Raw genomic sequence first — 23,296 nt, 5'->3', positions numbered from 1 at the left:
TCAATTTTCCTAAGTCTTCTTCAGTGTGTATGTTCTTAGTACTGGAGTTTCTTATGCCCTTCGTTCTTTTGGTGGTTGAGAGCATAGTATTTGGAAGAAGGTTAAGAAATATATTTGGAGAGAATGAAACAGAAATTGAGCTTTCAGGGATATCTTTGTGGTAACACTGGATTTATTTTTCAGATTTAATTTCTGGGTCTGGTAGTTAATGAATCCCACAGGTCTATGTAATACTTTAAGTGTATAAAACTCACTTGTTACTTTATGCTTAAATAGTTTTTCTGTGTGCCTTTTAAACCTGTTCCAATAACTTTGCTGAAATATTAACACATTAGTAAGTCTTTTCTTAAACAAAAAAGAACAGAGAACTTTAAGAGAGTATTATGTATCCTTGTGTGCCAAAACAAAATTCCTTAAAACACATGATACCTAAAATTTTTTAATTTTACACTTTCTTTTTTTTGACAGTACTCGGTTTGAACTCTGGGCCTCACAGTTGCTAGGCAGGCACTTTATCACTTGAGCCACTTCATACCTAAAATTATTTAAGAAGACACAGAAAATTTCAACATACATAATGAATAAAGGTATTAAATCAGTTACAAAACCTCCCAACAAGTAAAAGTCCAGGACATAATAGCTTTAATGGTAAATTCTATCATTTTAAAGAATTGATACCCATCCCTCTCAAACTTTTTCCAAAAGTTTTATGAAGCCAGCATTACTGTGATGCCAAAACCAGATAAAGGCACTACCAAAAGAGAACCTGCAGAACCATAATGCTTCTGAATAGTGATGCAGAAATCATCAACAACATGCCAAAGGACCAACAGGTAGAACTGGGCATATTAAAGGGATCATGCCCTGCATCCAAGTAGGATCCATTCCTGGAGTGTAAGGATGGTTCAGCATATGAAAAACAATCAGTGTGATTGCCAGCAAAGAGGGGCTGGCTCTGGTTGTAGAGTGCCTGCCAAGCAAGCATGAAGCCCTAAGTTCAAACCCCAGTACTGCAGAAAAGAAAAAACAAAAACAGGAAAAGAACATTGAAGGAAAAACTACATGAGTATATCAACTAATACAAAAAATGCGTTTGACAAAATTCAGCACTCTTTCTAAATCAAAACACTTAACAAACTTGAAATAAAAGGACATTACCTCAGCATCATAAAGGCCATTCATGCAAAGCCCACAGCAGCCATAGTCATCGGTGAATCAGGAACAAGACAGGGATGCCTGCATTGCCACAGCTATTCAGTGTACATAGTAGTGAAAAAACCTATCCAGAACAATTAGGAAAGAAAAAGACATAAAAGGTACCTAAATTATAAAGGAACAGGTAAATTTGTGACTGGTCTCAGACAACATGTGTTCTGTGTGAAACCCTAGATTTCACAAAACATTCGTAGACTTACTGAATGAATTAAACAAAGTTACAGGATACAAATTCAACACCCCAAAACTTACCTGCATTTCTTTTTTTTTGTCGTTTTTCTTTTATTATTCATATGTGCATACAAGGCTTGGTTCATTTCTCCCCCCTGCCCCCACCCCCTCCCTTACCACCCACTCCACCCCGTCCCAGCAGAAACTATTTTGCCCTTATTTCTAATTTTGTTGTAGAGAGAGTATAAGCAATAATAGGAAGGAACAAGGGTTTTTGCTGGTTGAGATAAGGATAGCTATACAGGGAGTTGACTCACATTGATTTCCTTTGCGTGGGTGTTACCTTCTAGGTTAATTCTTTTTGATCTAACCTTTTCTCTAGTTCCTGGTCCCTTTTCCTATTGGCCTCAGTTGCTTTTAAGGTATCTGCTATTAGTTTCTCTGCATTAAGGGCAACAAATGCTAGCTAGTTTTTTAGGTGTCTTACCTGTCCTCACCCCTCCCTTGTGTGCTCTCGCTTTTATCATGTGCTCATAGTCCAATCCCATTGTTGTGTTTGCCCTTGATCTAATGTCCACATATGAGGGAGAACATACGATTTTTGGTCTTTTGGGCCAGGCTAACCTCACTCAGAATGATGTTCTCCAATTCCATCCATTTACCAGCGAATGATAACATTTTGTTCTTCTTCATGGCTGCATAAAATTCCATTGTGTATAGATACCACATTTTCTTAATCCATTCGTCATTAGTGGGGCATCTTGGCTGTTTCCATAACTTGGCTATTGTGAATAGTGTTGCAATAAACATGGATGTGCAGGTGCCTCTGGAGTAACCTGTGTCACAGTCTTTTGGGTATATCCCCAAGAGTGGTATTGCTGGATCAAATGGTAGATCGATGTCTAGCTTTTTAAGTAGCCTCCAAATTTTTCTCCAGAGTGGTTGTACTAGTCTACATTCCCACCAACAGTGTAAGAGGGTTCCTTTTTCCCTACATCCTCGCCAACACCTATTGGTGGTGTTGCTGATGATGGCTATTCTAACAGGGGTGAGGTGGAATCTTAGCGTGGTTTTAATTTGCATTTCCTTTATTGCTAGAGATGGTGAGCATTTTTTCATGTGTTTTTTGGCCATTTGAATTTCTTCTTTTGAGAAAGTTCTGTTTAGTTCACTTGCCCATTTCTTTATTGGTTCATCAGTTTTGGGAGAATTTAGTTTTTTAAGTTCCCTGTATATTCTGGTTATCAGTCCATTGATGTATAGTTGGCAAATATTTTCTCCCACTCTGTGGGTGTTCTCTTCAGTTTAGAGACCATTTCTTTTGATGAACAGAAGCTTTTTAGTTTTATGAGGTCTCATTTATCTATGCTATCTCTTAGTTGCTGTGCTGCTGGGGTTTCATTGAGAAAGTTCTTACCTATACCTACTAACTCCAGAGTATTTCCTACTCTTTCTTGTATCAACTTGAGTTTGGGGTCTGATATTAAGATCCTTGATCCATTTTGAGTTAATCTTGGTATAGGGTGATATACATGGATCTAGTTTCAGTTTTTTGCAGACTGCCAACCAGTTTTCCCAGCAGTTTTTGTTGAAGAGGCTGCTATTTCTCCATCGTATATTTTTAGCTCCTTTGTCAAAGATAAGTTGCTTATAGTTGTGTGGCTTCATATCTGGGTCTTCTATTCTGTTCCACTGGTCTTCATGTCTGTTTTTGTGCCAGTACCATGCTGTTTTTATTCTTATTGATTTGTAATATAGTTTGAAGTCAGGTATCGTGACACCTCCTGCATTGTTCTTTTGACTGAGTATTGCCTTGGCTATTCGTGGCCTCTTGTGTTTCCATATAAATTTAACAGTAGATTTTTCAATCTCTTTAATGAATGTCATTGGAATTTTGATGGGAGTTGCATTAAACATGTAGATTACTTTTGGGAATATTGACATTTTTACTATGTTGATTCTACCAATCCATAAGCATGGGAGATCTCTCCACTTTCTATAGTCTTCCTCAATCTCTTTCTTCAGAAGTGTATAGTTTTCCTTGTAGAGGTCTTTCACATCTTTTGTTAGGTTTACACCTAGGTATTTGATTTTGTTTGAGGCTATTGTAAATGGAATTGTTTTCATACATTCTTTTTCAGTTTGCTCATTGTTAGTGTATAGAAATGCTAATGATTTTTCTATGTTGATTTTATATCCTGCTACCTTGCTATAGCTATTGATGATGTCTAGAAGCTTCTGAGTAGAGTTTTTTGGGTCTTTAAGGTATAGGATCATGTCGTCTGCAAATAGGGATATTTTGACAGTTTCTTTACCTATTTGTATTCCTTTTATTCCTTCTTCTTGCCTAATTGCTCTGGCTAGGATTTCCAGTACTATGTTGAATAGGAGTGGAGATAGTGGGCATCCTTGTCTGGTTCCTGATTTTAGAGGGAATGGTTTCAGTTTTTCTCCGTTAAGTATAATGCTGGCTGTAGGTTTGTCATATATAGCTTTTATAATGTTGAGGTACTTTCCTTCTATTCCTAGTTTTCTTAGAGCTTTTATCATGAAATGATGTTGGATCTTATCAAAGGCTTTTTCAAGTGGTTTTTGTCTTTGCTTCTGTTGATGTGGTTTATTATGTTTATTGATTTTTGTATGTTGAACCACCCCTGCATCCCTGGGATGAAGCCTACCTGGTCGTGGTGAATAATCTTTTTGATGTGCTGCTGAATTCAGTTTGGCATTATTTTGTTGAGGATTTTTGCATCAGTGTTCTTTGAGGAGATTGGCCTATAGTTCTCCTTTTTGGAGGTGTCTTTGCCTGGTTTTGGGATAAGTGTAATACTGGCTTCATAAAATGTGTTTGGCAGTTTTCCTTCCCTTTCTATTTCATGGAACAGTTTAAGGAGGTTTGGTATCAGTTGTTCTTTAAAGGTCTGATAGAATTCAGCAGAGAATCCATCAGGTCCTGGACTTTTCTTTTTGGGGAGACTCTTGATTGCTGCTTCAATTTCATTTTGTGTTATAGGTCTATTCAGGTGATTAATTTCCTCTTGGTTCAGTTTTGAATGATGATATGTATCTAGAAATCTGTCCATTTCTTTTAGATTTTCAAATTTATTTGAATATAGGTTCTCAAAGCAGTCTCTGATGATTTCCTGGACTTCCATGGTGTTTGTTGTTATCTCCCCTTTTGCATTCCTGATTCTACTAATTTGGGTTTTTTCTCTCCTCATTTTAGTCAGGTTTGCCAGGGGTCTATCGATCTTGTTTATTTTGTCAAAGAACCAACTTTTTGTTTCATTAATTCTTTGTATGATTTTTTTGGTTTCTATTTCGTTGATTTCAGCTCTTATTTTTATTATTTCTCTCCTTCTATTTGTTTTGGGATTTGCTTGTTCTTGTTTTTCTAGGACTTTGAGATGTATCATTAGGTCATTGATTTGGGATCTTTCAATCTTTTTAATATATGCACTCATGGGTATAAACTTTCCTTTCAGGACTGCCTTAGCTGTGTCCCATAGGTTCCGGTAGGTTGTGTTTTCATTTTCATTGACTTCCAGGAACTTTTTAATTTCCTCTTTTATTTCTTCGATGATCCATTCTTCATTAAGTAATGAGTTATTTAGTTTCCAGCTGTTTGCATGTTTTTTGTCTTTACTTTTGTTGTTGAGTTCTACTTTTACTGCATTGTGATCAGATAGTATGCACGGTATTATTTCTATTTTCTTATATTTGCTGAGGCTTGCTTTGTTCCCTAGGATATGATCTATTTTGGAGAAGGTTCCATGGGCTGCTGAGAAGAATGTATATTGTGTAGAAGTTGGATGAAATGTTCTGTAGACATCAAGTAGGTCCACTTGATCTATTGCATATTTTAGATCTTGGATTTCTTTATTGTTTTTTTGTTTGGATGACCTATCTATTGATGATAATGGGGTGTTAAAGTCTCCCACAACCACTGTGTTGGCGTTTATATATGCTTTTAGGTCTTTCAGGGTATGTTTGATGAAATTGGGTGCATTGACATTGGGTGCATACAGATTGATGATTATTATTTCCTTTTGGTCTATTTCCCCTTTTATTAGTATGGAATGTCCTTCTTTATCTCATTTGATCAATGTAGGTTTGAAGTCTACTTTGTCAGAGATAAGTATTGCTACTCCTGCCTGTTTTCGGGGGCCATTCGCTTGGTAAATCTTCTTCCAGCCTTTCATCCTAAGCATATGCTTATTTCTGTCAGTGAGATGAGTCTCCTGTAAGGAACAAATTGTTGGATCTTCTTTTTTAATCCATTTTGTCAAACAGTGTCTTTTGATGGGTGAATTAAGTCCATTAACATTAAGTGTTAGTACTGATAGGTATGTGGTGATCCTGCCATTTAGTTGTCTTAGTTGTTTGAAGGTTTGATTGTGTGTACCTAACTTGATGTTACTCTCTACTGTCTTGCTTTTTCTTATCCTGTGGTTTGGCGCTGCCTGCCTTTTCATGGTTAAGTTGAGTGTCACTTTCTGTGTGCAGAATCCCTTGCAGAATCTTTTGTAATGGTGGCTTTGTGGTCACATATTGTTTTAGTTTCTGCTTATCATGGAAGACTTTATTGCTCCATCTATTTTGAATGATAGCTTTGCTGGGTAGAGTATCCTGGGGTTGAAGTTACTTTCATTCAGTGCCCGGAAGATCTCACCCCACGCTCTTCTTGCTTTTAATGTTTCTGTTGAGAAGTCTGCTGTGATTTTGATGGGTTTACCTTTGTATGTTACTTGTTTTTTCTCTCTTACAGCCTTCAATATTCTTTCCTTAGTTTCTGAACTTGTTTTAATGATGATATGTCGTGGAGTAATTCTATTTTGATCTGGTCTGTTTGGTGTCCTGGAGGCCTCTTGCATCTGTATGGGAATATCTTTCTCTAGATTTGGGAAATTTTCCGTTATTATTTTGTTGAATATATTACGCATTCCCTTCGCTTGCACCTCTTCTCCTTCTTCGATGCCCATGATTCTCAAGTTTGGTCTTTTGATGGAGTCAGTGAGTTCTTGCATTTTCTTTTCACAGGTCTTGAGTTGTTTAATTAATAGTTCTTCAGTTTTTCCTTTAATTACCATTTCATCTTCAAGTTCTGAGATTCTGTCTTCTGTTTGTTCTATTCTGCTGGATTGGCCTTCCATTTTGTTTTGCAGTTCTGTTTCATTCTTTTTTCTGAGGTTTTCCATATCCTGGCAGTTTTCCTCTTTAATGTTGTCTATTTTTGTCCTGAGTTCATTTATTCGTTTATTCATTGTGTTCTCTCTTTCACTTTGGTGTTTATACAGTGCTTCTATGGTTTCCTTTATTTCTTCTTTTGCTTTTTCAAATTCTCTATTTTTGTTGTCTTGGAATTTCTTGAGTGTCTCCTGTACATTTTGGTTGACCCTATCCAGTATCATCTCTATAAAATTCTTGTTGAGTACTTGTAGTATGTCTTCTTTTAAATTATTCTTGTGGGCTTCATTGGGTCCTTTGGCATAGTTTATCTTCATTTTTGGAGTCTGGATCTGAGTTTCTGTTCTCTTCATTCCCCTCTGGTTCCTGTACTAATTTTTTGCTGTGGGGAAACTGGTTTCCCTGTTTTTTCTGTCTTCCCGTCATTGTCTTTGGTGTTGTTCCTGTCCCTGTACTGTGTGCAATTAAGTATTTTCTAGCTTGTAATAATAGCAATGGTAATATTTAGAATGGAAAGGTGAGCTGAGATGGAAAGCAAGAAGTTAAAGAAAAGGGGAAAACAAATATACAGACAAGAGGGAGAAAGCAGAACAAGGTATCAGACTAGAAAGTTTCAAAGGTATAAACAGGGAGTGTTAGTGTACTAACCGACAGTAAGCTGAACAGACATTAGAGAGACAGAGAGAGGATTGAAAATCAAAGATAAAAAAAATAAAAACTAAATAAATGAAAGAAATATCTATATATAAAAATGAATTAAAATAAAATGGAAAATAGAAAATTAAAAAACAAAAACAAAAACCAAAAAACTTCCAAGTTTATATGCAATGCAGTTTCAGTCTTAATAGTTTGGGTGTCCGTCTCAATCTCCAGTCCTGGAGTTGGTGCCTCAGATGTTGTTCTGTAGTTGTCTCATCAAAGGGGATGCATAAAGTAGAACAAAACTACACACTCACACACACACGCACACAAAAAAGCCCCACCAAGTGTCCCAAGTTCAAATGCAATACAGTTTCAGTAAGTTTTTCGGCTTGCAGGTGTAATTCAGTTGTTCTCTCATCAAAGGTAGGGAGAAAAAGAAAAACAAGAGTCTGGAGACAGTTCTAAGAGTGTTATCTGCAACTGTGGCTTGCCTGCCTGCTGCTCTCAGCCTGCTGTAGCTGGCAGCGTTATTTATGCAGGTCTCTGGGGTGAGCTTAGCACTCACTTGGTCCCACAGGCCTTGTTTGTTCAGAGTTCTCCTGTGCGGGAGCCTCTGCTACAGGCTTTCCCCTTTCCAAGCACTGGGAAAGGTGACACTGCCCCCATGTTGTCAGGCCTGCGTGTTTATTTACAGTTCATGTGGGAGGTGGGTCTTCCCCCCTCTCCTGTGCAGTTTTCCTCCCACTGCCACTTTCACAAGCTTTCCTGCTCCTGCTTACTGGGCGGTGCTGCTGCTCCTTTCGGCTGCCATGTTTATTTACAGTTCACGTGGGAAGTGGGTCTTCCCTCCTCTCCTGTGGAGTTTTTCTCCCTCCGCCACTCTCACAAGCTTCCCCGCTCCTGGTTGCTGGGTGCACGCCCCGCTCCCGCCAGAGGCTCTCCGGCCTGCCCGGCTTGTTTATTTACAATCCCGGGAAGGATTCCCTTCCCCCATTCTTCAGCGCTCAGGGCACCCCACCCTCTTTCCAGCGTGTCTTAATTGTTCTTATTGCTTATTACTCAGTTTCTCTTTTTTCCCCGGGTGGAGGTCAGTCTGTCCAGCGGGCTTTGCTGCTCTGGCCCAGGCTTATCTGTGGGGATACCACGGTACCGCGAAGCTCACCTAGTCTGCGTCTTCCCAAGCCGTATGGACGCCGGCCACTGGTGGCCCCGGGGTCCCTCCTCGTTTCTCCGTTTAACGTGAAGTGGAGATTCTCTGTGCCGGCTGGAGGTGTGGAGGGGTCAAAATTATGCCTTTTCTCAGTGATTATGCCTGCAAAGTGTATCTCCAGATTCTCTCCAAGATTTCACTATAGGAGGCTCGCTTTCTGCTTCCTCCCTCTAGCCGCCATCTTGGAATCCTGCATTTCTTTTTTTATTAAAAATGTTTATTCATTTTAAAAATTTGAAACATTTTTTTGTAGATGAGCTTTTATTTATTTTCTTTTTTTATTGTTGTGCTGGGTGGGAGTACATTGTGGCATTTACAAAAGTTCTTATATCATACTTGAATTCACTCCCTCCTATTCTTCTTTATACATCCCCTCCATTCCTGGAATAGTTTCAACAGGTATCATTTTCCATTTTCATACTTGTACACAGTATCTGCACTATATTTACCCTTCTACCCCCTTTCTCCACCTATTCCTCCCTCCCATGTATTTCAATATACTGCCAATAAATAATTTAAATAATAAATTTAAAAGTTTTACAATAACAGTCAAAAAGAATAAAATACTTATGTGAAATAAACAATTTAAGGAGGTGAAAAACTTCTACACTGAAAAATACAAAATATTGTTGAAAGAAATTAAAGAAAACACAAATAGATATACCGTGTTCATGGATTGTAAGACTTAATTTTGTGAGCATGCTAATACTACCCATAGCATTCAACGATTCATTGTCATTCTTAACAAAAATCCCAGTGATGCTAATTTTAGAAATAAATAAATCTGTACCACAATTTGCATTGTAATCACAATGCAAATCACAGGGATCTTCAGTAGCTAGATAATCTTAATAAAGAACAAAGTTGTGGGTCTCACATTTCTTGATTTGAAAACTTTCTGCAAAGCTTCAGTAATCAAAACAGTATCATTTTGGCATAAAGACAGACACATAAACCAGTGGAATTGAACAGAGTCCAGAAATGAACCTTCACATATATGGTCAAATGATTTTCAACAAGGGTGCCAAGTCTTTTCCATGGGGAAAAGACAATCTTTTCAACAAATGTTGCTGGGAAAACTGTGTAAGCACATGTAAAGAAAGAAGTAGAAGCTTTTCCTAACTATATATAAAAATGTACTCAAAATGGATTAAAGACCTAAACATTAGAACTAAAACTGTAGTAATAGGGGGAAAGCTTCATGATCTTGGATTTGGCAATGATTTCTCAGCTGAGACACCAAAAACACAGGCAAAAAGAAGAAAATATAAACTGGACTACTTTAAGTACTACTTTAAGCACTACTTTGGTGCATCAAAAGGCATAGTCAACAGAGTGAAATGGCAACCTAAGGAATGGGGGAAAATACTTGGAAGTCATGTATCTGATAGTGGATTAGTAATCAGAACATATAAAGGACACGTAAAACACACAAAAATAACCAACCATAAAAATACAGGCCAAAAAACTTGGAACAGACCTTTCTCCAAAGAAGATGTACAAAAGACCAATAGATATATGAGATGATCAGCTCCACTCATCATCAGAGAAATGCAAATCAAAGCAACAGGGAGCTACCATGTCACAGCCATTAGGACAGCTGTTTTCAAGCATACAAAAAGAGAGACAATACCAAGAATTGGCAAAGTTGTGGAGAAATTGGAATTGTGGTGCACCTTTGGTGAGAATGTAAGTTAGTGCAGACACTGTGTGCCACCTCTTCAAAAAGTTACCATACAGTCCAACATTTCCACTTCATGTATATCCAAAATAATTGAAAACTGGGATTGAATAGATATTTGTACACCCATGTTCATAGCAGTATTATTTACAATAGCCAAAAGGTGAATTCAACCCAAATGTCTATTGGATGGATAAAAAAATGAGGCATATACATAAAATGGACTATAATCCAGATAGAATGTGAGAATTCTGACACATGCTATAATGTGCATGAACCTTGACAATACACTAAGTGAAATAATCCAGTCACAGTAGGACAAATCAATATGATTCCACTTACATGGAGTACCTAGGGTAATCCAATTCAAAGAGACAGAAAGTAGAATGATGCTTATCAGGAAATGAGTGGTAAAATGGGGAGTTGTTATTTAATGGGTACAGAGTTTCAGTTTTGTAAAATGGCAAGTTCAGCAGATTGATGTGGTAATGATTACACATAGTAAATGTGCTGATGTCACTATACTGGATATTTAAAAATGGTTAAAATGAACCAGACATGGTCATCATTCCTGTAATCTCAGTACTCAAGAGGCTGAGGCAGTAGGATTGAAAGTTGGAAGCCAGCCTGAGATACATAGCATGATCCTGATTTTAAAAAATGGTTAAAATGGTAAATCTTGGTGTTATATATCTTACCACAAGAAAATAAAATATAGAAGGAATCATTTTAATATAAATGATACAGAACACTTTAACTTCTTGCCCACATTACTTTCTGATGTTGATAAAACAGTAATATATATGTATCTTTGTGTATATATATATATATATATATATTTTTTTTTTTTTTGGAACAGCAAAATAAGCACTTTGGGAATGTTCTCTACATGGTTTTTTTTTAATTTGAAAGTATCTAAGTGTCTTTTGTTGGGGGAATTGATATTAGAAACCTTGGTATATCATTGCAATGGCTTAAAAGTATATGTTCTGAGCCAGGGTCAGTAGTGCATGTCTGTAATCCCAGCTACTTGGGAGGTTCAGGCAGGAGTATTCCAAGTTTAAGGCTAGCCTGGGCTGCATAGTGAGACCCTTTCTCACAACAACAAGAAATAATACAGGTTCTAGAGTCATTATACCAACTGGGATCTAAGCCAGACCCCATTGTCTACTATACCTGTGTGTGTGGGCAAAGCACTTAACTGACCCTTTCCCTTGATTTATTCATCTGCATGAGTACTTTATTGATTTTTTACAAGAATAAAGAGAGTTAACACCTGTGAAGCATTTGGAACAGCTATTATTGCTGCTGGCAGTACTGGCACACCATATCATGATTATTTAGAGGCAATTAGAAAAGGATATATGTACATATTGTATATGTGTACAAGCTACATGTATGGGTGTGAAAAGTATCTATATATACCCATTTTAAATAAAATAATTGGTTACAGAAGAATATGTTTAACATAGTTATATTTATTAATTTTGGAATTATGGTATCTTTTACTATATCTGTTGAAATATTTTATAATGAACACATCAGACAAAAATGTAGTTCCATTTTGAAAAAAATCATGCTCTTGCTGATGTTGTTAAATTGTGCTTTTAATGTTTACAAAACAAGCCTTAGGAGAAAAAAATAATTTGAAAAAATTTATTACCTGTAACATGTAGAGTTCCATTTTTCAGTATCAATTTTACATTATTGTAATATTGTTAAAATAATGTTGTGGTATAAATTTAAAAGCACTAGACTGAGGTCATATTTGTTCCGTAGATTTCTTGCTTATAAACAAAGTGGAATTATGATTTTAAATGGTTTCCTTAAATAGGATTTGTTCTCTTTCACTTAGCCATTTAATATTGGTTGGTGTAATTGCTACTTCTTCTGTTAAAAGCAGACAGCTTTGTTACTCATATAGTTTGGTAAATTTGTGACTAATTTTTTTCCGTCAATCAGTTACATCACTACTTCTGTAAGTATACTAACTTTTACCTTTTTCTAGTTGTGGATCATATTCATACTGTAAAGAGAAAAACTTTGAAATACCATATCTGATCATATTTCTAGTAGGGTTAAGTTTTAATCTAGAGGGTCAATTAAGTCAATATTTTGCCGTTTCTTAGGCAACTTTTATAAAGAGAAGCTAAATAGTTTGTCTTCCTTTAACTGGGTATCTAGTTATAGGTCACAGCCTACCTACGAGTGTGAAGGTGACTTTAAACAGTGGCATATTCAGACAGCTTCACTGCTGACTAGTATTAACTGTCTTCAGAGGTATATAGAAACAGAGTTTGAAATGATATGGAATGGAAATGTGTTTGTGACTGCAAAGTTGATGGTTATGTGAGAAATGGCAAGTTTCCAAAATTTTATGAATGAACTTTTTTTGGCAATGGATATAGTGTTAAGAGTGAGGAAAGAAAAAAAAATGGCCATAGAAAAGTCAATGTCAAAGAAGTCCTTAATACAAATGTCGGCAACCATTGCATTAGTTAAAGTTTGTGGTCAGGTTGTCACTGTTTTGATAGAACACATTCTTTTTCCTTGTAGAAATGATGAGGAGTGATTACAAGATGTGTTGGTATTGCAAAACCGAGGTCCACTGTTTTCTTTTTCTGTTTTAACATTCCCCATTTTCAAACCCTTAGTTTTGATAGAAAACTGAGGAGTGACATATCCCAGTTGTAATAAATGCACTTTGAATTCAAAGGATTTATGTTTGACAATGAAGTCATGTTCTTGTTTTCATAAGAAAAAACCCAGCTTACTCTTAGTATTTAAACCATGATGCTTTAAAACTATGTCCTTTAAAAACTAAACAAAAATGAATCAAGTTAAGTTTTAAAAGGAAATCTGAATGTAAGTGGCACTTTACAATTCCTTCTAAGGAGCATTATTGAGGAATAAAGGAGGTGGCTGAAACCCCTTCACAAGGAAAACTGTATTGTAAGAAATACATTCTTGTAAAGTTTTGACTGTGTCTATAGGACTGACTGCTGATGCTCGAGTAGTGATAAACAGAGCCCGAGTGGAGTGCCAGAGCCATAAGCTTACCGTCGAGGACCCAGTCACTGTAGAATATATAACTCGCTTCATAGCAACACTAAAGCAGGTAAGATAACATTCTAACACTTCTTCAAGCTTTCTCCTTTCCCATCTTTGTAGGTTCTGTCCTATAAATGCTATAATCATGCCAATCTGTCTATTAAATCGATTAAATTGCTCATTTATTCTCACAGTTACTTAATACTAACACTTATTCAGGTAGATTGCATTGATTTAATCACTGGAAATCTCAATAAATAAAAGAGCAGTAAAAAATATTTAAAAAATTAAAGATCAGTAGCCCAATCTTTTGAGGAAATTGCTACACTTTTGGAGATACAGTAATAACAACCATTCTGTAAAGTTTTCCGAAAAAATGCCCATTATTTCACCTGTCAACCCAAACACCCTGATTGGATTTGGATATGATTTCTTTTAAATATATGTGTAAATACATTATTCAAGATTAAGCATAATAATGATATATGCAAGTATTGTTTTTTACTTGTTTTCTGTGTACTTTATATATGACTTCATCTTTATAGTTATTCTCTTACTAACTATATTCTAATGTTTCTAATTGCTATTTGAAAATTTATGTTGTTTCCGTTTCTTTTATACGCATTCTCATTTTCCCTGCTACCCTAATAACATTAGTTTATCTTAGTCATGGCTTTTTTTTTTCTTTTTTAAAATTGTATTGTTCAATTAATTTTTAGTAAGGGGTTACTAGATTAGAGATTGTAATTGATTTTAAGTCTCTTGTTATATGTTCCAAATTATTTTTATTGCACAACTAGCAATCCCTGAAGAATCTTCAACATTGAATTTCTCATTTTTCTTTATTTTGCAAATAAGTATTATAGAGTACTGTAATAGTTGTTTTAACTTGTGTTTTTGATTAGTTAGATTAAAGTATTTCCACATGTTGATTTGCTATTTTCATTTCTCCTAGTGCAAGCTTCTTTTAACAAACAATTTAGTGCCCAAGAGAGTGCCTGCAAGAGCTAGAATTTGGGGATTTGATATTTGGCTGTTTTACTTCTTACTGTCTTTGGAAAAATAATTGAGCTTTTTCAGTTTTCTCATGCATAAAATGGACATTGCAGTCATACCTACTTTGTTCTCTGGCATAATGGATGATTTATTACATTTCAAGCACATAGAACACTTTTTGGCATGGCTGTTACCATGTACCTAAAGCAGATATTTTTCATAAATTCTTTGTATATTCTAGATACTAAAGTTTTGAATGATTGACTTATAACATAATTGCCCTGTTTTGGTTTTTTGTTTGTTTGTTTTGTTTTTCTTTTATTATTCATATGTGCATACAAGGCTTGGGTCATTTCTCCCCCCTGCCCCCACCCCCTCCCTTACCACCCACTCCGCCCCCTCCTTCTCCCCCCAACCCCCTCAATACCCAGCAGAAACTATTTTGCCCTTATTTCTAATTTTGTTGTAGAGAGAGTATAAGCAATAATAGGAAGGAACAAGGGTTTTTGCTGGTTGAGATAAGGATAGCTATACAGGGCATTGACTCACATTGATTTCCTGCACATGTGTGTTACCTTCTAGGTTAATTCTTTTTGATCTAACCTTTTCTCTAGTTCCTGGTCCCCTTTTCCTATTGCCCTCAGTTGCTTTTAAGGTATCTGCTTTAGTTTCTCTGCGTTAAGGGCAACAAATGCTAGCTAATTTTTTAGGTATCTTACCTATCCTCATCCCTCCCTTGTGTGCTCTCGCTTTTATCATGTGCTCAAAGTCCAATCCCCTTGTTGTGTTTGCCCTTGATGTAATGTCCACATATGAGGGAGAACATACGATTTTTGGTCTTTTGGGCCAGGCTAACCTCACTCAGAATGATGTTCTCCAATTCCATCCATTTACCGGCGAATGATAACATTTCGTTCTTCTTCATGGCTGCATAAAATTCCATTGTGTATAGATACCACATTTTCTTAATCCACTCGTCAGTGGTGGGGCATCTTGGCTGTTTCCATAATTTGACTATTGTGAATAGTGCCGCAATAAACATGGATGTGCAGGTGCCTCTGGAGTAACCTGTGTCACAGTCTTTTGGGTATATCCCAAGAGTGGTATTGCTGGATCAAATGGTAGATCAATGTCTAGCTTTTTAGGTAGCCTCCAAATTTTTTTCCAGAGTGGTTGTACTAGTCTACATTCCCACCAACAGTGTAAGAGGGTTCCTTTTTCCCCGCATCCTCGCCAACACCTGTTGTTGGTGGTGTTGCTGATGATGGCTATTCTAACAGGGGTGAGGTGGAATCTTAGCGTGGTTTTAATTTGCATTTCCTTTATTGCTAGGGATGGTGAGCATTTTTCATGTGTTTTTTGGCCATTTGAATTTCTTCTTTTGAGAAAGTTCTGTTTAGTTCACTTGCCCATTTCTTTATTGGTCCATTAGTTTTGGGAGAATTTAGTTTTTTAAGTTCCCTGTATATTCTAGTTATCAGTCCTTTGTCTGATGTATAGTTGGCAAATATTTTCTCCCACTCTGTGGGTGTTCTCTTCAGTTTAGAGACCATTTCTTTTGATGAACAGAAGCTTTTTAGTTTTATGAGGTCCCATTTATCTATGCTATCTCTTAGTTGCTGTGCTGCTGGGGTTTTGTTGAGAACGTTCTTACCTATACCTACTAACTCCAGAGTATTTCCTACTCTTTCCTGTATCAACTTTAGAGTTTGTGGTCTGATATTAAGATCCTTGATCCATTTTGAGTTAATCTTGGTATAGGGTGATATACATGGATCTAGTTTCAGTTTTTTGCAGACTGCTAACCAGTTTTCCCAGCAGTTTTTGTTGAAGAGGCTGCTATTTCTCCATCGTATACTTTTAGCTCCTTTGTCAAAGATAAGTTGCTTATAGTTGTGTGGCTTCATAACTGGATCCTCTATTTTGTTCCACTGGTCTTCATATCTGTTTTTGTGCCAGTACCATGCTGTTTTTATTGTTATTGCTTTGTAATATAGTTTGAAGTCAGGTATCGTGATACCTCCTGCATTGTTCTTTTGACTGAGTATTGCCTTGGCTATTCATGGCCTCTTGTGTTTCCATATAAATTTAACAGTAGATTTTTCAATCTCTTTAATGAATGTCATTGGAATTTTGATGGGAATTGCATTAAACATGTAGATTACTTTGGGGAGTATCGACATTTTTACTATGTTGATTCTACCAATCCATGAGCATGGGAGATCTCTCCACTTTCTATAGTCTTCCTCAATCTCTTTCTTCAGAAGTGTATAGTTTTCCTTGTAGAGGTCTTTCACATCTTTTGTTAGGTTTACACCTAGGTATTTGATTTTGTTTGAGGCTATTGTAAATGGAATTGTTTTCATACATTCTTTTTCAGTTTGCTCATTGTTAGTGTATAGAAATGCTAATGATTTTTCTATGTTGATTTTATATCCTGCTACCTTGCTATAGCTATTGATGATGTCTAGAAGCTTCTGAGTAGAGTTTTTTGGGTCTTTAAGGTATAGGATCATGTCGTCTGCAAATAGGGATATTTTGACAGTTTCTTTACCTATTTGTATTCCTTTTATTCCTTCTTCTTGCCTCATTGCTCTGGCTAGGATTTCCAGTACTATGTTGAATAGGAGTGGAGATAGTGGGCATCCTTGTCTGGTTCCTGATTTTAGAGGGAATGGTTTCAGTTTTTCTCCGTTAAGTATAATGCTGGCTGTAGGTTTGTCATATATAGCTTTTATAATGTTGAGGTACTTTCCTTCTATTCCTAGTTTTCTTAGAGCTTTTATCATGAAATGATGTTGGATCTTATCAAAGGCTTTTTCTGCATCTATTGAGATGATCAAGTGGTTTTTGTCTTTGCTTCTGTTAATGTGGTTTATTACGTTTATTGATTTTTGTATGTTGAACCACCCCTGCATCTCTGGTCATGGTGAATAATCTTTTTGATGTGTTGTTGAATTTGGTTTGGCATTATTTTGTTGAGGATTTTTGCATCAATGTTCATTAAGGAGATTGTCCTATAGTGCTCCTTTTTGGAGGTGTCTTTGCCTGGTTTTGGGATAAGTGTAATACTAAGCAGATATTTTTCATAAATTCTTTGTATATTCTAGATACTAAAGTTTTGATTGATTGACTTGTAACATAATTGCCCTGTTTTGGTTTTTTAAAAATTTGTTAATTCATATTGAAAAAAAAATCCCACATTTTAAAAAATTATGCTACTCATTTGTTTGATTTACTTTCATTTTCCCAGTTGCTAAAAAGGCATCCAACAAAAATGAAGGCACAAAATAGTATACACACACTGGTTTCCATTTGTGGTTTTGAAGATTTCTTCTACAAATGTCAAGGCTATTCCTAAAACATTTATGGAAACATAGTTGTAAGTCTGTAACTGTGAGATTGCCACTGGAGAGCCTAGGGACTCTGAGACAGAAGATAGATACCTCTTTTGTGCCTTTTGTACTTTTAAATTATTTTAACACTATGCATGTATTGCTTTCTCTTTTAATAAAATGACTTATAAGCAAATAGAGAGATTTTTCCTTTAACGGATATTTACAAAGCATGTACTTCTGCTTTATACCTCCATGTGACCTGGAATCATTAGGAAGTACAGAGGAATTAAGATAAACCCTATTTTTAAGAGTGTTTTTACATTCATAACCCAATTGCTTTCAGATTTTGAAGTGGCTTGTAAAAATTCATATAATACAATAAAATTGAAAAATAAGAAAATAGATCCCATAAATAGATAAGACCTGGAAGAAAGCTACTATAAAGCTACTTCAAGCCACAGAGTTATATACAGCAACAACAGGTATGCAGTTAAATAAAATTGCCTATGTCTTTAGTTCATAGCTTTCTGTCAGGGCTGTTTGTTTGTATGACTTTTAGGAGTACCAATCTCAGTGTGAAGTCTACTCCTTGGAGCACAAATCCAGGAAGTTCCATGTCACTAAAGTGATAAAAAAGATATAGTTGGTTTCCAGGGCCCCATTGTCTGTGAGATTATAATTTTTTTTTTTGTGCTACTGGGGTTTGAATTCAGGGCCGCACACTTGCTAGGCAAGTGCTGTACCATTTGAGCCACTCCACCAGCCCCTCAAAAGTATTTTTTAAAAAGAGAAACACAGAATCCCTTTTCATGGCACTAAAGGAAATGTTTCGTTTGGATTTTTATGTAGAGATAATAAGGATATAGTAAACAGAGTATTTGATCATAATAGTATCAAGTAAGAATACTTAATAATAATAGTAACAATTGTTATGTTCCTCAAGCTAAAACAAGGACGTGTTTCCACACTACAGTTTGTTAAGATAGGCTTTACTGAGAACCAAAATGGTATGTAAAAATCCACATTCTTTATATTAGAGAGAGTATAATATAGTTGTTACTAAAATGCACACAAAGCAATAAAAACACATTTTAAAATCATGAATTTTTAAAATTTTTCCAATTAAATACATTACTTTCTTAAACTTTTCATTGCTAATTGAAATTAGTCCAGAGAGAATCCTAAAAATCTGCAGAATAACAATTAGGCTTGGGAGGTAGAAGTAGGAGGATCACAATTGGAGGTCAACTGGATAAAGTTAGTGTCATACCCTACTGGAAAACAAATAAAAAAAGCAAAAGGACTGGGGCTGTGCCTCAAGTATAAGGAACAAATGTAAGTACAAGTGTAAGTATAAATCCTCAGGACTGCAAAAAAAAAAAAAAAAACAAAACCAAAAAAAAACAAAAAAAACAAGAACAGCAAAAGAAAAAAAGCGGAATATAGATCAATTTGAAAATAATGCTTTATTTATTATTAGAGTTTTTATTTGATAGGTAATAGTGTTATCCTAAAAATACATTTTGTTTTTTAGAAATATACCCAAAGCAATGGACGAAGACCTTTTGGTATTTCTGCCTTAATTGTAGGTTTCGATGATGATGGTATCCCAAGATTGTATCAGACAGATCCTTCTGGTACTTATCATGCTTGGAAAGTGAGTAATGAATTTGTTAATATATTTTAGAAGTTGAATAAATATATTCATCATAAATGCTCTATTGCTTTTAAGAACCTGATAAAATTGTGTTGCATTAAAATATTTATGTTGACACAAAAACTTTATAAATATAGTCATTTAATTAGTCAGAAATGTAATGATTTTAGATTGTGAAACACCTGGTTTATTAATTACAGGATATTTTCCTTACTTTTAAAAAGATGTGACAAATGATTCTATATTGGCCAAGAGAAATACTATCTACTTCCTATCCATTATTCTTTTTTCCAAATTACTGTTCCATTGTATAGATGCTTGCTTTCAGTAGAAGTAGTATTTTTGCTTTTTTTTTGGCAGTTCTGGGTTGAACTCAGGACCTCACACTTGGTAAGCAGGCACTCTACCACTTTAGCCACTCCTCCATAACCCCAGTATTTTTGCTTTTAATAAAAATTAGATGGGCATTTAAATCCCATACTGAATATTCAATGTATCTTCTATCCTAGGAGAGTCAGAGCATCCCAAATTATGGTATATATAATTTATACATAATATAATATACAAAATATATTATATATATATATTTTGGCTTAATGAGGAAATTAACTTTTAATAAAAACACAGTCAACAGCATTTTATTTGGGCACTTACTCGGTATTTCACAGATCCTCAAGCTTTGAGGTGGGTTACATATTAGCATTATATTTTACAAATGAAAATTCAAGCAGATGTTATGTCACTTGTCATAAACCACAGGAGTCCTATCATGATCAGGAATAACATGATCTTTCAGATTAGTCTTATCTGATATTGGAATTTAATGGTAATAGCTTGCAAATATTCATGAAAAAACAAGACTAGATAATAGAAATTTTACTTTGGGATATTTTAAAAAATTCTTAAATTGATCTTATAATGAGTTATACACATTGCAGAATAATCTACTTGCTCTCATTATAAATATATTTATATATAATTGAACCATAAAATTAGAAATGAGCAAAGTACTGAGTTTGTCTCTGCTCTGCCTTTTGAGGTAGGTGAACCAGGACAATGAGCCATTAAGTGCAGATGCTGTGTTCAAGGCACCCTCTACTATAATTTGGAATCTCAGGAAAATAGGTATACTAATGTATCCAAGACCTAAAAAAGATGCATGGATCCAAAAGATGGTAGGCTTTGTGCAAATCAAAGGCAAAGAGAAAAATAGTAGCTCAGGTTACTGATCCTTATCATACTACAGCATTACAACTTGGAAAAGAGCTCTAAGAAGATGGTAAGTTTGTCCGGATAAAGTCTGGTAAAGTTCTAACTAGATAAACTACAAGTACAAATAAATTATTTTATTAAAATGACATCAATAGAAGGATATCCTGAATGTTTTTAAAAATATGAATGTTTTACCTGTATGTACATTACTTTAATTGTCTCAAGCCTAATTCTCTTAGCTCAACATAATTATTTACCAGAATTCTGCTTATCCTGATATAGTTTCCTGGGCCAGTCTTCTCAATTATTTGGTTCATTATAAAGTTCCTTTAGGGACAGTGGTGTAGCTCATTGCAGAATGCTTGCCTTGCTGTGAGAGGCCCTGTTTGATTCCCGACTCTGAAAAATCTCAAAAGTATTTTTATTTAAATAACTGTCAATATTAGTAATAATTAAATGTGGTTAACTGAGCAGCTAGAAAGAAAACACCATTACTGTGTTGTAAAACACAATGTCCAACAGAGCAAATTTAAAGAGTGAAGACATGGACACATGCTTCCCCATAAACTGAACTGCCCAATACCATGAGTCAAAGAAGACAGAAAAAAAAATTGAAAAAAAAAGATTGGTGGGAGGAGAAGCAGAAAATGCAAGCCTTGGGGGGAGATCTTCTGGGCACTGAATGAAAATAACTTCAACCCCAGGATACTCTACCCAGCAAAACTGTCATTCAAAATAGATGGAGCAATAAAAGTCTTCCATGATAAGCAGAAACTAAAACAATATGTGACCACAAAGCCACCACTACAAAAGATTTTTCAAGGGATTCTGCACACAGAAAGTGAAACCCAACATAACCATGAAAGGACAGGCAGCACCAAATTACAGGAAAAGAAAAAGCAAGAAAGTAGAGAGTAACCTCAACTTAGGTATACGCAATCACACCTTCAAACAACTAAGACAACTAAATGACAGGAATCACCACAAACCTATCAGTACTAACACTTAATGTTAACAGACTTCATTCACCTATCAAAAGGCACCGTTTGACAAAATGGATTAAAAAGGAAGACCCAACAATTTGCTGCTTACAAGAGACCCATCTCACTGACAGAAATAAGCATAGGCTTAGGATGAAAGGCTGGAAGAAGATTTACCAAGCCAATGGCCCCGAAAACAGGCAGGAGTAGCAAAATACTTATCACTGACAAACTAGACTTCAAGCTTACATTGATCAAACGAGATAAAGAAGGACTTTCCATATTAATAAAAGGGGAAATAGACCAAAAGTAAATAACAATTATCAACCTATATGCACCCAATGTCAACGCACCCAATTTCATCAAACATACCCTGAAAGACCTAAAAGCATATATTAACTCCAACACAGTGGTTGTGGGAGATTTCAACACCCCATTATCATCAGTAGATAGGTCATCCAAACAAAAAAATCAATAAAGAAATCCAATATCTAAAATATACAATAGATCAAGTGGACCTACTTGATGTCTACAGAACATTTCATCCAACTTCTACACAATATACATTCTTCTCAGCAGCCCATGGAACCTTCTCCAAAATAGATCATATCCTAGGGAACAAAGCAAGCCTCAGCAAATATAAGAAAATAGAAATTATACCATGCATACTATCTGATCACAATGCAGTAAAAGTAGAACTCAACAACAAAAGTAAAGACAAAAAACATGCAAACAGCTGGAAACTGAATAACTCATTGCTTAATGAACAATGGGTCACTGATGAAATAAAAGAGGAAATTAAAAAGTTCGTAGAAGTCAATGAAAATGAAAACACACCTACCGGAACCTATGGGACACAGCAAAGGCAGTCCTGAGAGGAAAGTTTATAGCCGTGAGTGCATATATTAAAAAGACTGAAAGATCCCAAATCAATGACCTAATGATACATCTCAAACTCCTAGAAAAACAAGAACAAGCAAATCCCAAAACAAGTAGGAGAGAAATAATAAAAATAAGAGCTGAAATCAACAAAATAGAAACCAAAAAAACCACACAAAGAATTGGTGAAACAAAAAGTTGGTTCTTTGAAAAAATAAACAAGATCGACAGACCCCTGGCAACCTGACTAAAATGAGGAGAGAAAAAACCCAAATTAGTAGAATCAGGAATGCAAAAGGGGAGATAACAACAAAGACCATGGAAGTCCAGGAAATCATCAGAGATTACTTTGAGAACCTATATCAAATAAATTTGAAAATCGTAAAGAAATGGACAGATTTCTAGATACATATGATCATCCAAAACTGAACCAAGAGAATATTAATCACCTGACTAGATCTATAACACAAAATGAAATTGAAGCAGCAATCAAGAGTCTCCCCAAAAAGAAAAGTCCAGGACCCGATGGATTCTCTGCTGAATTCTATCAGACCTTTAAAGAACAACTGATTCCAACCCTCCTTAAACTGTTGCATGAAATATAAAGGGAAGGAAAACTGCCTAACACATTTTATGAATCCAGTATTACACTTATCCCAAAACCAGGCAAAGACACCTCCAAAAAGGAGAACTATAGGCCAATCTCCTCAATGAACATTGATGCAAAAATCCTCAACAAAATAATGCCAAACCGAATTCAACAACACATCAAAAAGATTGTTCACCACGACCAAGTAGGCTTCATCCCAGGGATGCAGGGGTGGTTCAACATACGAAAATCAATAAACGTAATAAACCACATTAACAGAAGCAAAGACAAAAACCACTTGATCATCTCAATAGATGCAGAAAAAGCCTTTGATAAGATCCAACATCATTTCATGATAAAAGCTCTAAGAAAACTAGGAATAGAAGGAAAGTACCTCAACATTATAAAAGCTATATATGACAAACCTACAGCCAGCATTATACTTAACGGAGAAAAACTGAAACCATTCCCTCTAAAATCAGGAACCA

At 35.6% G+C, this 23,296-nt stretch overlaps 1 protein-coding gene across 1 annotated transcript in view; it reads left to right on the top strand.

The window, feature by feature from the left end:
* LOC109674794 (proteasome subunit alpha type-7-like) overlaps window positions 1-23,296 on the top strand; it is a 101,510-nt gene that overhangs the window by 54,860 nt on the left and 23,354 nt on the right. The window contains exons 5-6 of the mRNA XM_074070132.1: window positions 13,100-13,224; window positions 19,026-19,148. Of these exons, the coding sequence (XP_073926233.1) occupies window positions 13,100-13,224; window positions 19,026-19,148 (248 nt within the window). The remainder of the gene's footprint in view (window positions 1-13,099; window positions 13,225-19,025; window positions 19,149-23,296) is intronic.

Source organism: Castor canadensis, chromosome 4 (assembly GCF_047511655.1).
Source record: "Castor canadensis chromosome 4, mCasCan1.hap1v2, whole genome shotgun sequence".
In the NCBI taxonomy this organism is placed as follows: Eukaryota; Metazoa; Chordata; class Mammalia; order Rodentia; family Castoridae; genus Castor; species Castor canadensis.
This window is presented reverse-complemented; position numbering and strand designations above follow the sequence as displayed.